Source organism: Epinephelus lanceolatus, chromosome 16, assembly GCF_041903045.1.
Source record: "Epinephelus lanceolatus isolate andai-2023 chromosome 16, ASM4190304v1, whole genome shotgun sequence".
Lineage (NCBI taxonomy): Eukaryota > Metazoa > Chordata > Actinopteri > Perciformes > Serranidae > Epinephelus > Epinephelus lanceolatus.
In genome coordinates, this window is record NC_135749.1 from 22,279,397 (window position 1) to 22,292,808 (window position 13,412).

Consider the following 13,412-nt stretch of genomic DNA (forward strand, 5'->3'; position numbering starts at 1 on the left):
CGCATTATAATCTCTGACTTTTGAAGGTGATGGAGGAGAAGGACAGGGAAATAGCACTTCTTAATGAACAGATCACTAAGCTTCAACACACGGAAACAACCTCTGATAACAAGGTAACGCAACATGCGTATACGAAATAGAACAAAAGTCTATTTCGAATACACATAGCTCCGTGGTCGTGTGTGTGTGTTTTCTGCATTTGTGCACACCTTTTTTTTTGTTTGCTCCATTTTTTTTATTTGTGTTTTAAGTTGGGTTGTTTTTTCATTGTTTTGTCTCGGTAAGTAAATCCATGGCACCATCGTCTGTTGTGAGGTGATCATTTGCTCATCTGAGGTGGTTGACTAAACCTCTGAGTCTCCGAAAGAGCTTCAGAAATTCTTTCACTATCTGATCAATTTTATCTGACATTTCAAATACAAATGCCAATAAAAACTTTGACCCAAAGAACCTCTCGAAGCACAACAGGGACTCGGAGGTTTATTCAAATAGCAGGATAGCTATCAACTCCTCAAATCTGATATTTTTTATGGTTTATTAATATCTGCACATTTCTCTATAGGAAATTGATGAGAAGGATGAGCTGATGAAAGACCTGGAGTCCCAGGTGGAGTGCCTGCGGAGCGAACAAGAACGCTTGAAGAGGAATAATGAAGAGGAGCTCGACCAACTGAATGCAGTCATAGACAGACTTCAGCAGGAGCTGGCCAGTATCGAGTCTAAGCAGACTACAGAGGAAGAGGAGGACACCAAGGTGGAGCCAGAGAGCACTGCGTGGAGGCCAAGTAAAGAGGAGTACGATGAAATGAAGCAGAGAATGGACCAGGCCACCAAAGATGTCGATACACTTAAAACAGAGCACAGCAAGCTGTTAGAGACGTACCTGCATTTGAAAGAGAGCGCAGAAGCTTTAGCTGAGACAGAAAAACTGGAGAGCTCTGAGGGAGAACTTGAAGAAGCTCTCAGACAGAAAACTGCAAGCTTTGTGGTCATGCAGGCTCAAGTGCAAGCTTTAGAGCAGAGTGCAACAACCAGAGTTGAAGAGTTGGACCTCCGCATCCAGGAGCTCGAGGATGTGGTTGATGAAAAGGACCGTGAGTTGAGCAACTGTCGCCACCTTCTGGAGCAAACACAAAGCTATGCAGATGGTCTCCAACAGAGGGTCTCGAATCTGGAGGAAACTCTGAGGGATAAACTGGCTGCAGCGCTCGTCAGCCAGGCCACACTGGAGGCCTTCCAGCAACAGCAGTCACAAGGATCCAAAGAAAACCAGGATCAGCAGAGACATGCTGAAACACATGTGGAGCCACATGTCTATGACTTTGGTGATTTTGATATTCCCCAAATGGATTTCAGTGGAATTGGTCAAGCGAGACAAACTCCCACAGGGAAGGTGGTCCACCTGACCCAGAGGCTGCGGGAGCTGGAGGTGGGACTCAGCGGGATGCAGAAGGACCAGGAGCTCCAGAAGCAGCTGCTCTCCAGCTCTGAGGAGGAGGTGATGGAGTACGAGAGGAGGCTGGCTGTGCTCATGGATCTCCTCAGTCAGATGAAGGCCAGGACACACCAGAGGTCATCGCCGGCTGTGGGGGTAAGAGTTCGGCCAAGAAGTTACAAAGTAATAGTTCAACAGTTTGAACCTGGCCAAGAAAATGTCTGACACACATTTCTCCATAAAACCACAACTTGTTTTTTTTTACACTTCAAATTTTGTTTGAATTAAACAAACAAATAGCACATGTCTCTAGAGGCAGACAGATTTTGTTACCTTTGTACAGAGCCAGACTAGCTGTTTCCCTCTGTTACCAGTCTTGATGCAAATTTTCTGTACAGACACAAGCAACATGCTCTCATTCCCAACTCGTCAAATACAGGCTTGGTCAGTGGCTCTACACTTCAAACTATGACACTCAAGGTACCTCTCTAGCATCAGTTTTTCATCAGTTTGTTACATAACTTAACTTGCGTAAAAAAGTTAACCAGTATGTGACTTATCGTATGACATGTAGCTAATGTAGATGAGTTTTGGTCACCTGGGTGAAACTCCCATATTTGTTTGACCCGTCCACCTCCCATCCCTCCCACAATACGCTGACTTTCTCGCTCTTGATCTCGCCTGATGTGTCTCACACAGACTCTAAAGGGTGTCTTGTGCATAGGAATGCAGCTTTATACAGTGAAACCCTTTTGGGGTCATAGTAACTGCTAATAGTTATATTAATTGTGTAATACCATGAAGCTGTGATGTTTTCGGAGACCGTTATATCGTGAAAGTCTCATACTGTTGCAACCCTAGTGCGCCGTTATCAGAAGCCCCCTGACCAGGCTGCCACATTTGATGCCCTAGGAATGAGAAGTGGTTGACACAAAAGTGGTAGTGATCTTTTCATCTAAATCCCGGCATGAAAACAAACAAATATATTTCACAAAATGTCAAAGTATTCCTTTAAAGAGCACAGAAAGACCTATTTTACTGTTCAAATCAAGGTATATTAGTGTATTATGTATAAGAATATATAAAAAGACTCCAGGGTGCACTGATAAAATGTGATTTTTTTACTTTTATTTTTTGCTAACTTTAGATCTCACTGAAACAGTTTCAGTTTGAGTTTTGTTCATAATATAAAAAACACCATTAAAATATAGTATTTTAATTTACATGTAGCTCTCTCATGTTCCACACTGGACCAATGGTTTTTCTCCTTAACTTAAATTTGTGGTAACTAATGAGCACATTATTGTTAGTGATAGAACTCTTATGAATGAAGTAAAAGTAGAAGAAATATAAGCTTGGATTTACACCTAAAAGTTAAATGCAGTAATTGCCTTTTTTGTCTCTGTGTACAGTACACTATATGATCAACACCAAATCTTTATATTGGAGCAGGTTTTTAAATTTACCCTCATAAATGGTTAACGAGTGAAACCCAATGAAGTCACTGTCATCAAGTCTCTGGCTGTGTAGTGTCGTCCCGTCCTCGACACATTTTTAATCAGTTTGAATCTTTGTGACTATTTTAGCAGGCGTCCTCTGCTGAGGAGCAGCCAGCTGTTGCGTCAGAGCTCCTTCAGGAGTTGCAGGAGGTCAGAGACAAGGCCTCAGCCACCAAAGAGCAGCTCGAGAGCTACAAACAGAGCTGCAGCAGACTCCAGGAGGAGCTCCAAGTATGTCACTGCCTCTGGGTATTCATACTTCTTGTGAAAGTGTTGCTAATGTTTGGTGAGATTAACAAGCCTGTTTTTCTTTCTAGGACAAAGCTGTGACAATAGACAGACTACAGGACCAGCTTCAAAAGGTAGGAACAAAAATACGATCTTTTGCAGTTTACATTTTGGATAAACCTAAGTCTTTTCTTGTTTAACATTTAAACTTTATCACGTTAGGTATCATCTGGAGGCCAAGAGGAGACCAAGGTGTCAGACCTTCAACAGGAGTTAATAGAGGTTCAGAGTGAAGCAGCTGCCACCAAAGAGGAGCTGAACAGCTGCAAGGAGAGCTTGGATAAGTTGCAGGAGCTGCTGCAGGTACAGAGCCAGTTTGTTATATAAAGTCTTACATTTATATCCTGTCTTGGGTTCTGTAGAAGTCTGTAGAAGTCTGAAGGTGATATTTTTGCTGTGGCGAGATTTGAGTTTATCTAGCTGCTACTAAAAGGAATAGTTTGACATTTTGGAAAATATGCTTCTTTGATAGTCACTTTCTTGCTGAGAGTTAGATGAGAAGATCAGTACCACTCTCTTTTCTGTAGTATAGATATGCAGCTTGAGGTAGCAGTCAGGTAGCTTAGCTTAGCATAAAGGAAACAGCTAGCCTGGCTATGTTCAAAGCTAACAAAATCCACCTACCAGCACCTCTAAAGCTCAATAAAGCCCCTTTCCCATTGGACAAAAATCCCAGTAACACCTAATCAACGTTTGGCTTTTCTATTTAATGGGAAAGGTTACAATTAGCATTCACGCCTGGGACAAATGACTCCACAGTAGTCATGGGTGTTTTTCAGCTTCAGCTCTGATCGGGTCTGATCAGCAATGAGGGAAATATGACACAAATAACACGTTACACTTCTTTTTTTATATGGATTAAACGTACAATATACGGTGTATTAATTAGTGAGTGTTTGAGGTGCTGATGGGTGGATTTTGTTGCTGTCCTACAGAGCAAAGCCAGCTGTTTCCCTCTGTTTCCACTCTTTCCCAAAATGTCAAACTATTCTTTTACATGTGTTAACTTTTGTTTTATTAATACTGAAGTCAAATATTAGTTCACTTGTAATGTATGTTTTTATTTATACACATTTTGATTAAATGCAATTGTGTTTTTAAAGGAGCGGGAAATGACCATCGCTCACCTAAAAGGAGAACTTTTTAAAGTAAGTCGGAAATGTTTTAACTCCGTTTTTCGACATGGAAATATGATGTAGGGAAGAGTCACCATAATTGTAACATTTTCCGTTTTTTCACTTGAAGATTTTTTTTACCTGCATGTGTCTGCTATCATAAACCACTAAGTTTTTTGATAGAGAAAAACAGTTTTAAGGAGCTAAACTGAAAGAGGACGTTAGGGACACACGAGATTAAACAAATAGTTTTCATGGCAAATCAACAATATTTTAGTCAAGCAACTGTTTTACGTTGATTTCATACCATGGATGTGATCTCAATGTATAAAACATCATGATATTATTGAAACTCACCACCCGATTACACCTCCATGCTATAGCCACAAAGTTCACTTATATTTGCAAGTTAACAGACATACAAGGCCATGATATTAAAAAACTTTCCTGTCAGCATTTGAACTGAAATTTAACAGTTACATTTAAGGCGATTCTCCCCTACAGTATAATCTGTGTTTTTATATTTCTCTAAAACTGTTCAGATTGTTGATTTATATGAACACATTATATTCTTTCATGATTCCTGGGTATGTGTGTAGTATTTGACCTTTTCTTTATCGTCCTCAAGGTTCAAGCCGATGAAGACCAAGCTAACATGTCAGAGCTTCTGCAGGAGCTCCAGCAGGTCAAAAACGATTCGGCCTCCACCAAAGACGAGCTCAACAGCTACAGGCAGCGTAATGAGAAGCTTCAGGAGGACGTCCAAGTCCGCGAAGTTTCCATTTCTAAGCTCAAAGAGGAGCTCCAGGGGATGAGAACAAATGTGGACACCACCAAAGAAGAACTCAACAGCTACAGGCAGCACAACGAGAAGCTGCAGAGCGAACTCCACGTCCGTGAAGTTTCCATTTCGAAGCTCAAAGAGGAGCTCCAGGAGGTACGAACAGCCTTGATGAAGACAGCAGATTCTGGTCCTACATCTCCTTCTCCTTCTCCATCTCCCTCTCCATCTCCCCAGCCTGTCTCCTCTGCTTCTTCCTCCTCCACCACCCAGCCTAAAAGGAAAGGAGGCAAACAGCCGGCTGGTAAGGGAAGCAGTGCCAAAGATAAACCATCTCTCTCTAGGAAAAACTCTGCCACTTCCAGCCAGTCCTCCAACAAATCCCACAGCGCGCGGCTAAACAGCACCTCTGAGCAGCAACACGTGGCAGTAACGCACTCGTTCACGCAGACAGAACCTCTCCAAATGTCCAACCTCAGCCAGGAAAGCGAGTCTGCATCCAAAGAGGAGATGGAGGAGGTGATCGGAGAGTTCCAGGAGAAGATTGTACAAATGCAGGAGCTCCATGCGGCAGAGATCCTGGACATGGAGGCGCGGCATATAACAGAGAGCGAGAGCCTTCGCAGGGACACACAGGCTCTGGAGGACGAGTGTAAGGCCCTCAAGGCTGTCATCGACAAGCTGCGCTCCACAGAGGTGAGGGCAGGAAACAACACCTGTGTCCCAAACCCATACAACATACTGAATCTGTACATGCTAATTATAGTCCACATACTAATCGTCATAGTGTACCGTTTTGTCAGTTTGTACAGCTGGTGGGCAGCTGTGATAGAGGTAGAGCGGTTGTCCACTAATCAGGAGGTCTGTGGTTCGATCCCTGTCCCCTGCAGTCGCCCCTGCAGTCTACATGTCAAATTGTCCTTGGGCAAAATACTGAACCCCAAATTGCTCAGTGTGATCACTTATTATGGATTTTTAAGGCATTTGGTTCATGCTGATTTTACATTTTGTCTAAAAAATAAGGTGTTTGCAAAAGCAAGATGGCTAAAATGTGCTGCGCTCACTTTCAGAGATTCTTCTCCTCCTGCCATGAACGTACATGACAGTTGATTCATATTTATAGTTGCTCTTTGAATCACAAATTAGGGCTGCAACTAATGACTTTTTTCATTTTGATCAACCACTTAGTCCGTGAGATGTCAGGAAATTGAGGAAATTGTGAAAAATGCTCAGCACAAGTTCCCAAATTAAATCTTCAGATCGTTCATTTTGTCCTGCAGACATCCCAAAAACCCAAACAATATTCAGTGTACAAAGATATGAAATAGAGACAGTAGCAAATCCTTGTATTTAACAAGCTGAAACCAGGAGTTATTTGGCACCTCAACTTGAAATTTGCCAATTAATTTTCTGTTGAACAGCTATTTGATAAATTATCTGTCATCTATCAGCGTTTCTGTGACATGTACAGTAGTAAAATGTTTTGAAGGTGCTGCGTACTAAAGTCTCATGATCTTGTGTGGTGTTATCATCACGATTTATTCAGTAAAAGAAGGATCTGAATCATGTTTCATTTTTTCCAGGCCCCTTCATTAAGACAAGACCGTCCGGCATCACAGTTCAAAGATGGCTACACAAGTGGTAAGAAACAACACAAGGGGCTACTCCTCTGTTTACCTTTTGCTTCAGATGGTAAAGTCTGTTTTTTCCTGTATTGTAATCACCTTAATTATCCATGGACATGAAGTAAACAAAAACTGACAATGATCAAATGTTTTACAGAACCCTAGGTGTGTATTCAGGTTTTGCTTGAATAAACACTTTACAGAAATAACCTGAGTCCCATAAACAACACAGTCCTGAGATAGTCGTCTGCTCAGCTATTCCTATTGCTGTCTCACTGTTTCTTTGCGACACTTAAAACAGTTTGTCAGGGCTGCTAGTGTTTCACACATTTCTTATTAGCATTGGTAACACTTTGATGCATAACATTGCCATGTGAATGCAGGAGAAACAGAGTTTATTTAATTGTTATAGTGACCAAGACCTATGTCCACAAACTCATGGGCACGTCAGTGTTGTATTCAGACCAACGTGTTTGTCCTCTTGCAGACAGCAGCTCAGACTACAGTCAGCGGACTGGATTTGACTTCCCGAGCTTGCAGCAGGAGTTTAGGACGACTCCAGAGGGTGCCAGGAGAGATACTGATGATCCACTGCCTGACCGGATCAAGGTATCGCCTTCACTTAGCATAAACATCGTCCTAGTGCTCAGCAGTAAATGATCATACTGAAATATGCGATTCTTTTCATTCGTTCTGCAGAAATAAAAATTTCTGTGTTTTTTTGTGTATTTAGACGCTGCTCAGGGAGGTGCACCAGGAGGGCATGCAGGTGCTCTCTCTGTCAGAGCTCCCTCTTACAGAAGGCGAGCCAGGCACCCAGTTCAACATCCCAGGCTGGTTGAAGGAAAGAGATGCCTTACTGGCAACTGTGGAGTCTCTTAAAGGCCTCATCAGCCAGATGCAGACACACAGAGAAACACAGGTACATGAGGACTCTTCACAAAACACTGCTTCCTGTAGATCAGAGCTCAACCAGTCAGAAATATCACAGTTCAAGCAGCAAGATTTAAATGTCAGGTTGTGTTTTTTCTCTGTGCTTGTGTCTTTATCTGTGCATCTCTGACTTGCTGCAGACATCAGGCGGCGTTGACTGGCGTGGGGATCTGCTGGATGCAGTGCGGCAGGTGTTTATGAGGGAACGCAGTGTGCTGAAGAGCGCCCTTTACAGTCAGTTGGATCTGCTAGAAACCAGTGATGCCATCATACACCTCAATCAGCTGGAGCACAAACTAGCTGAACAGGTCAGAAATAAGAAGTGAATCTGTAATTGGACACTAAATCCAAGTCCTCACTGGTCTCTCTCCTCTGCTTTGATTTTCGTTTGTGTTGGTTATTGGTATTTATGATCCTGATGCAGGACGCCCAGCACAGAGAGGCGATGAGCTCGCTCCATACTGCAGAAAGGTCCAGTCTCATCTCTGAGATTCATCAGCTCCGTGGTCAACTAGAGAAAATTCATCAAGGTGAACCAGTTCAAAAAAAATTCCTTCACACTTACACTCACTCTGCTGGTGATGATGTGTCATGGCTTTATTATTTTTACCTGCTCTGAGTGGGCAAACATCCTGATATTGATGATCTGATTGTTGTCCTTCAGGTTCTCAGCCTGCTGCGTCTTTAGGTGTTGAACACAGTGTGAGGCAGCAGAGGGAGGGAGGAGGAGCTGATGGAGCAGCAGAGGCCGACCGGCTGTTGGTGGAGGAACTGAAGGGTGAACTGTCGCAGACTAAACTGGAGCTAGAGACGACGCTCAAGGCTCAGCACAAACACCTCAAAGAGCTGGACACACTCAGGTTAGACATGATGTTTGTTCACAGACGTGTGTCCAATACACATGGATACATTTCAGTAACTACTAGAGTAAATGTACTCAACTACACCAGATGTGGTTGATCCAGTAATTTAAGACTTAATGATAAAAGTGTATTAAATGCTTTTACAACAAAGTTATGATCTGAGGGCTTCCAAAGTTCACTAATTGTTCAATATTTAGGCAAATGTCCTTCAAAAACAGAAATTAAATTCTATCTGGGTTAATTTGACTTTTATTTTTCATCATCTAAACCAGTGTGGATGTGATATGTTTTTTAATAAAATGGTAAAATTAATTTGTTGCCAACCTGTTGGCCTGTATTCCCTCCTGGATCTCAGTCAGTCAGATCCCTCCTGGGTGCCAGACAATGTGAGGAGCAGGTGCTGAATGGAGAATATAATGTGACTTCCATTAAAAAACATGATAATGACTAAAGCCTCATTTCCACCAAGCAGTCCAATCCAGTTCAGTCCAGTTTGTTTCACATTAGAGGGCTTGTTTTTGTCTGTGTCGGTGCACAGAGGGGTGACACACACTGATCCAATTCTAAAAGGTGGAGCTAGAAACACTGCAGTCCGTTGATTGGACAAGGAAAAAATCGTCATCCTTGCTCCACGAAAACTTGATGCACAAACCAGCTTATCCCATAGATTGTGGCAACTGTGGTGTTCTTTTTTGTTAATGAAAATTTCGGCATACAACCCCGTTCTGTGGACTTTAAACAGGGTGCAAGTGCTCCTGAGCATCGGCCATGAAGAGGAAATATAGTACAACCTGAACAGAGCTGTGACGCAGCTATTTAGAATATATGTTAACAACCCCACCTACATAATAAGAGGACTGTCACCGTTGGAAACGCTAAACAGATCTAGGGTTTAGGTGCATGTTTGTATTGGTTACATACTTCTAAGGGGACTATACCAAAAGTGTTTGCTGGAAACACTTTGGGTCTGTTTTCAGGTATGACTACCAACCCAAAGTGTCAGTATTTGACCTGGAAATTAGGCTGAACAATCAACTATCAATCTCCAGAGTTATACACTCCTTTAAGTTATTGTTCATGCAATAAAGGGTTAGGTCTGCAGATCAGCCTTTGCATTGACGTGTGAGGATATAGTAGGTCTGAAAAAGTGAAAGTGTCCAGTATTTTACGAGAAAATAAAAAAATTAGATTTAAAAAAGTCACCTTTTGCCCCTCAGATTTTGCTTTCATGTGTCCCTTTAAGAACCAGTGCTTTAACATTTGCATCAGTGAATATTTGAAGGATTTGAAGGATTAAATGAACAATTATGTCCCTCAACAGGGCAGAAGTATCACAGAAGGCTGCTGAGGTGGACGCACTGAACGACCAGCTGACAGAGGAGAAAAAGAGAAGCAGAGATCTTCAGTGGGCCATGGAGAAGGAGAAGTGTCGAACTGGGAGAAACGAGGAGAGTAAACGAGAAGAACTGGAGGTAAGTGCCTTTAGACATGTGCCTTTTGTATGTTGCCGTTTTATTTTAACCTAAATAAAAGCCTAACCAGGGATGGGGGCTATGAATTAACAATATTTATCAATCTTACCACTATTTATATTTTCCTCTCAGGATCTGAACCTCACTCTGGAGGACCAGAAGAGCCGCGTGGCCCAGCTGACACAGACCCTGGAACAAGAGCGCCAGGCCTCCTCTCAGCTCTCTCAGCAGGCCGAACAGGAGCGCCTCAGCCTCCACAGACGCCTCCAGGAGCTCCAGGTCCAGCTGGAGACAGAGCAAGCTAAGACCCTGGAGATGACCACCGCGCTGGGGAGGGAGAGAGAGCTGCGGATGGGTGCGTCCTCAGACGGAGGTCCGTCAAGTGAGCAGCGGGTGGAGGAGGATAGGAGGGGGCTGGAGGAGGAAGGGAGTCTGCTGGAAAGACTGCAGAGGGAGCTGGATGACAAACATGCACAGGTATGTTCTCTACTGCATTTGCTCCAAATGGACACAAGACGGGGGAAAAAAGTATAAATGTTAATTAATTGTAAAAACTATCCTCCTCATTATATTTATTTTTATCTTTTATGTCTCCCCCAGGTCGTGCTTCTCCTCAGCCAGGTGGAGGCCCAGAAGCTCGAGGTGGTACGAAAAGAGGAGGAGCTGACTTTGGGGAGTCAGAGATCAAGACGTGACCAGGAGGTGCTGCTGGAGGCTCGGGCCCAGCTGGAGAGGCTGGAAGCACAAATGTCTGAGGCGCAGGAGCAGCTGGAGAGAGAGATGGAGAGGAGGAAGAGCCTAGAAAAGGAGAAGGAGAGACTGGAGGAGAGGTTGCACCAGTTAGAGCAGAGAGGAGGGAGGGAGGGGAGCGGACCTCTGCAGGCTGATGGCCACGCTGTGAGTATCAGCCAGTCACACACTCCTCCTATAATTCCTAATTTTTAAATAACTTTTCAAATCTGATTTTATCACACGTGATTAAAGCTGTGTTGTTATTATCTTGACAGCAGGCCATCTGGCACAGCGAGTCCACTGACCGCACCAAAGACTGGGTGTTCCAGCAGAAGAGTGGAAATGTACAGTCAGCAAGCTCCACCTCATCGCCCCACGTGGAGGTCTCTCCAACAGGTCACACTAGTGGGCCACACCATGGTCCATGGCGCACAGTTGACAAGATTCTGGGCAGACTCCGCCTCATTTCGTCCAAGGTCCGAGGCATGGCGAACAAGACTACTGGCAGGTAATTGAAGCGACTGTAAATAATGTTTTCATATTGAGAATGGATCAATCAATAAATTTGCCATGTCAGCTTTATAAGGTGTTAATATTTACAGCTTGTTCTGCTGCCCCCAAGTGGCCATAACATGTTATTGTAGGTTTAACATTTTTACAAATGATGCTATGTCAGATTATCAAAGTGTCTTTATAACAGTAACACTTAATTAGCTTTGACAGAATCCATAAATGTGTCATGATTTGCAGGACTTGTCTGAGGTCACATCCACGCTAATACGTTTTAGGTTTTTGTTTTGTTTTTTATTTTAATTTTTATGTAGAACAAAATTGGAATACAGTTCCTACATCATATTGTAGATAAAGTGTTCTGTTTTTGTTTTTTTCTCACTTTTCTTGGAAGATAAGTAACAAAACCTTAAATACAAATAAAAACATTTGTTATATGATTATGCCTTCAAAGACGATCCTATTGGTATGATAAATTAACATATTTCAACCCATGAGAAAACTTATAGGTAAAAAAAAAAAAAAAAAAAGATAAATAAATAAAATCATAAAACACATAATAAAATACAAAAAATAATAATATAAAATCATAAAATAAATTAGTAAGTATTTGGCAGGAAGAAATACACTAAGCTACGTAATTGAAGTAAAAAAAAATTAATACTTTTCAATTTTACAACTGCATTTTAAAACAGCAATTTCATACAATCTCCATACACGAGCGTTGCAACACAATTTTAGAGGTAATCTCTGTTCATACTAACACACCTGAATATGCATATCATGTGACCATTCATGTACAATGGGCATGTGCATGCTGTTGTAAACAGGAAGCAGATTGGTTGCTTAGTTACAGGAAAAACTATGGAGATTGCAAAAATTAAGACCAGAGATTTCTTTGCTTTGAGCAACATTGAATTGGAACTGTTATAAAACTAACACATGAGTATAAGGCAGTCAGGAAATGAGTAAGCTTACCCACACAAGAAGGTTGAATCATAAAAAGTAAGTAGGCCTAGCTTAAATGTTTGGGCTTGACACACCATCTCTGATAAGATCCTATCAGGACAGGAGCATTGTTGTCTGCGTCATCATTTCCAGTTTCCGTCTGTACAGGCTAAAACACAACCCTGGAGCGTCAAAAAATAAAACAGGGTCAGCAGCATTTTTGAAGGTCACCATTTTAGGGGTGATCTTCACATCAACGTATTATGGACATTAGGTGTAAATGTAGCAATAGCTGCATTTTAAAAAGGAAAACATTGGTGTGGACATAACCCAGTAACCTTACAGGAATGAACTGATTGTGAGTTGTACATGCTGTGTGCAGGCTGACTGCAGAGGTCGACAGTGAAGAGCTATCCTGGGTGCAGTCCAATGTTGACGAGGTCATCATGATGCTGCAGCAGTCCCCAGGTCTACCCTCCGTCCCCGAGGTCAGAAAATGTTTTTTAAACTCCTTCAGTTATTTTTTACATGTCTTTTTATTTAATTTCTTGCAGACAGAACGGTACAATTCAACAAGTAAAGAAATAAAATTAATTGACGACACAGTGTTATGATATCTGTCCAAATGCTATATAAAACAATCAATAAAATGTTTACTTCCTCTTCTCATGAAAAGAATGTGGATCAAAATCAGAAATTGCACTTTCCTGATGAGCGCAAATCAATTGTTTGTTTATTTTTCCAAATGTTTGTAATCTGTGGAGCTCCTAATGTGATCACACATGGTTGTGACTGCTGTTGTTGCTGTTTTCCCACAGAGTGTGTCCCTGCTGGCAGGAGGCTCCTCCAGCTCCTCCAACAACCTGACGGAGCGACTGCTGAGACAGAACGCCGAGCTGACAGGTTTCGTCAGCCGTCTGACCGAGGAGAAGAACGATCTGAGGAACCACACGCTCCGTTTGGAAGAGGAGCTCCGACGCTACCGGCAGGCTGGACCGGGATCAGGTGACAGTGTGAGTACACGAGGACATATTACAACACTTTGCTGACACTGATATCAGTCTTATTGTGGACCAGAGATGTGGCAGCCAAAACTATGAGATAATATAAGATACTAGAAGTGCCTCATATGTGGGAAGCTCAAATATAAACTTTGATTTGGTTGTCTGTTGTCATTTCATGCAGAAGACTTTGACTAAATTACATTAATT

The 13,412-nt window shown here is 42.4% G+C and overlaps 1 protein-coding gene across 6 annotated transcripts in view; it reads left to right on the top strand.

Moving 5' to 3' along the window:
- akap9 (A kinase (PRKA) anchor protein 9) overlaps positions 1–13,412 on the top strand; it is an 87,304-nt gene that overhangs the window by 69,774 nt on the left and 4,118 nt on the right. For 3 of the 6 annotated variants that reach the window (XM_033637536.2, XM_033637539.2, XM_033637540.2), the window contains 19 exons: positions 27–113; positions 563–1,591; positions 3,022–3,165; positions 3,252–3,296; positions 3,385–3,525; positions 4,326–4,370; positions 4,966–5,814; positions 6,702–6,759; positions 7,231–7,352; positions 7,477–7,665; positions 7,817–7,984; positions 8,101–8,206; positions 8,341–8,536; positions 9,861–10,011; positions 10,144–10,488; positions 10,612–10,908; positions 11,019–11,251; positions 12,584–12,689; positions 13,020–13,214. In XM_033637536.2, coding sequence (XP_033493427.2) covers positions 27–113; positions 563–1,591; positions 3,022–3,165; positions 3,252–3,296; positions 3,385–3,525; positions 4,326–4,370; positions 4,966–5,814; positions 6,702–6,759; positions 7,231–7,352; positions 7,477–7,665; positions 7,817–7,984; positions 8,101–8,206; positions 8,341–8,536; positions 9,861–10,011; positions 10,144–10,488; positions 10,612–10,908; positions 11,019–11,251; positions 12,584–12,689; positions 13,020–13,214 — 4,506 coding nt within the window. The remainder of the gene's footprint in view (positions 1–26; positions 114–562; positions 1,592–3,021; positions 3,166–3,251; positions 3,297–3,384; positions 3,526–4,325; positions 4,371–4,965; positions 5,815–6,701; positions 6,760–7,230; positions 7,353–7,476; positions 7,666–7,816; positions 7,985–8,100; positions 8,207–8,340; positions 8,537–9,860; positions 10,012–10,143; positions 10,489–10,611; positions 10,909–11,018; positions 11,252–12,583; positions 12,690–13,019; positions 13,215–13,412) is intronic. The other 3 variants (XM_033637538.2, XM_033637537.2, XM_033637541.2) reach the window with 3 other exon arrangements.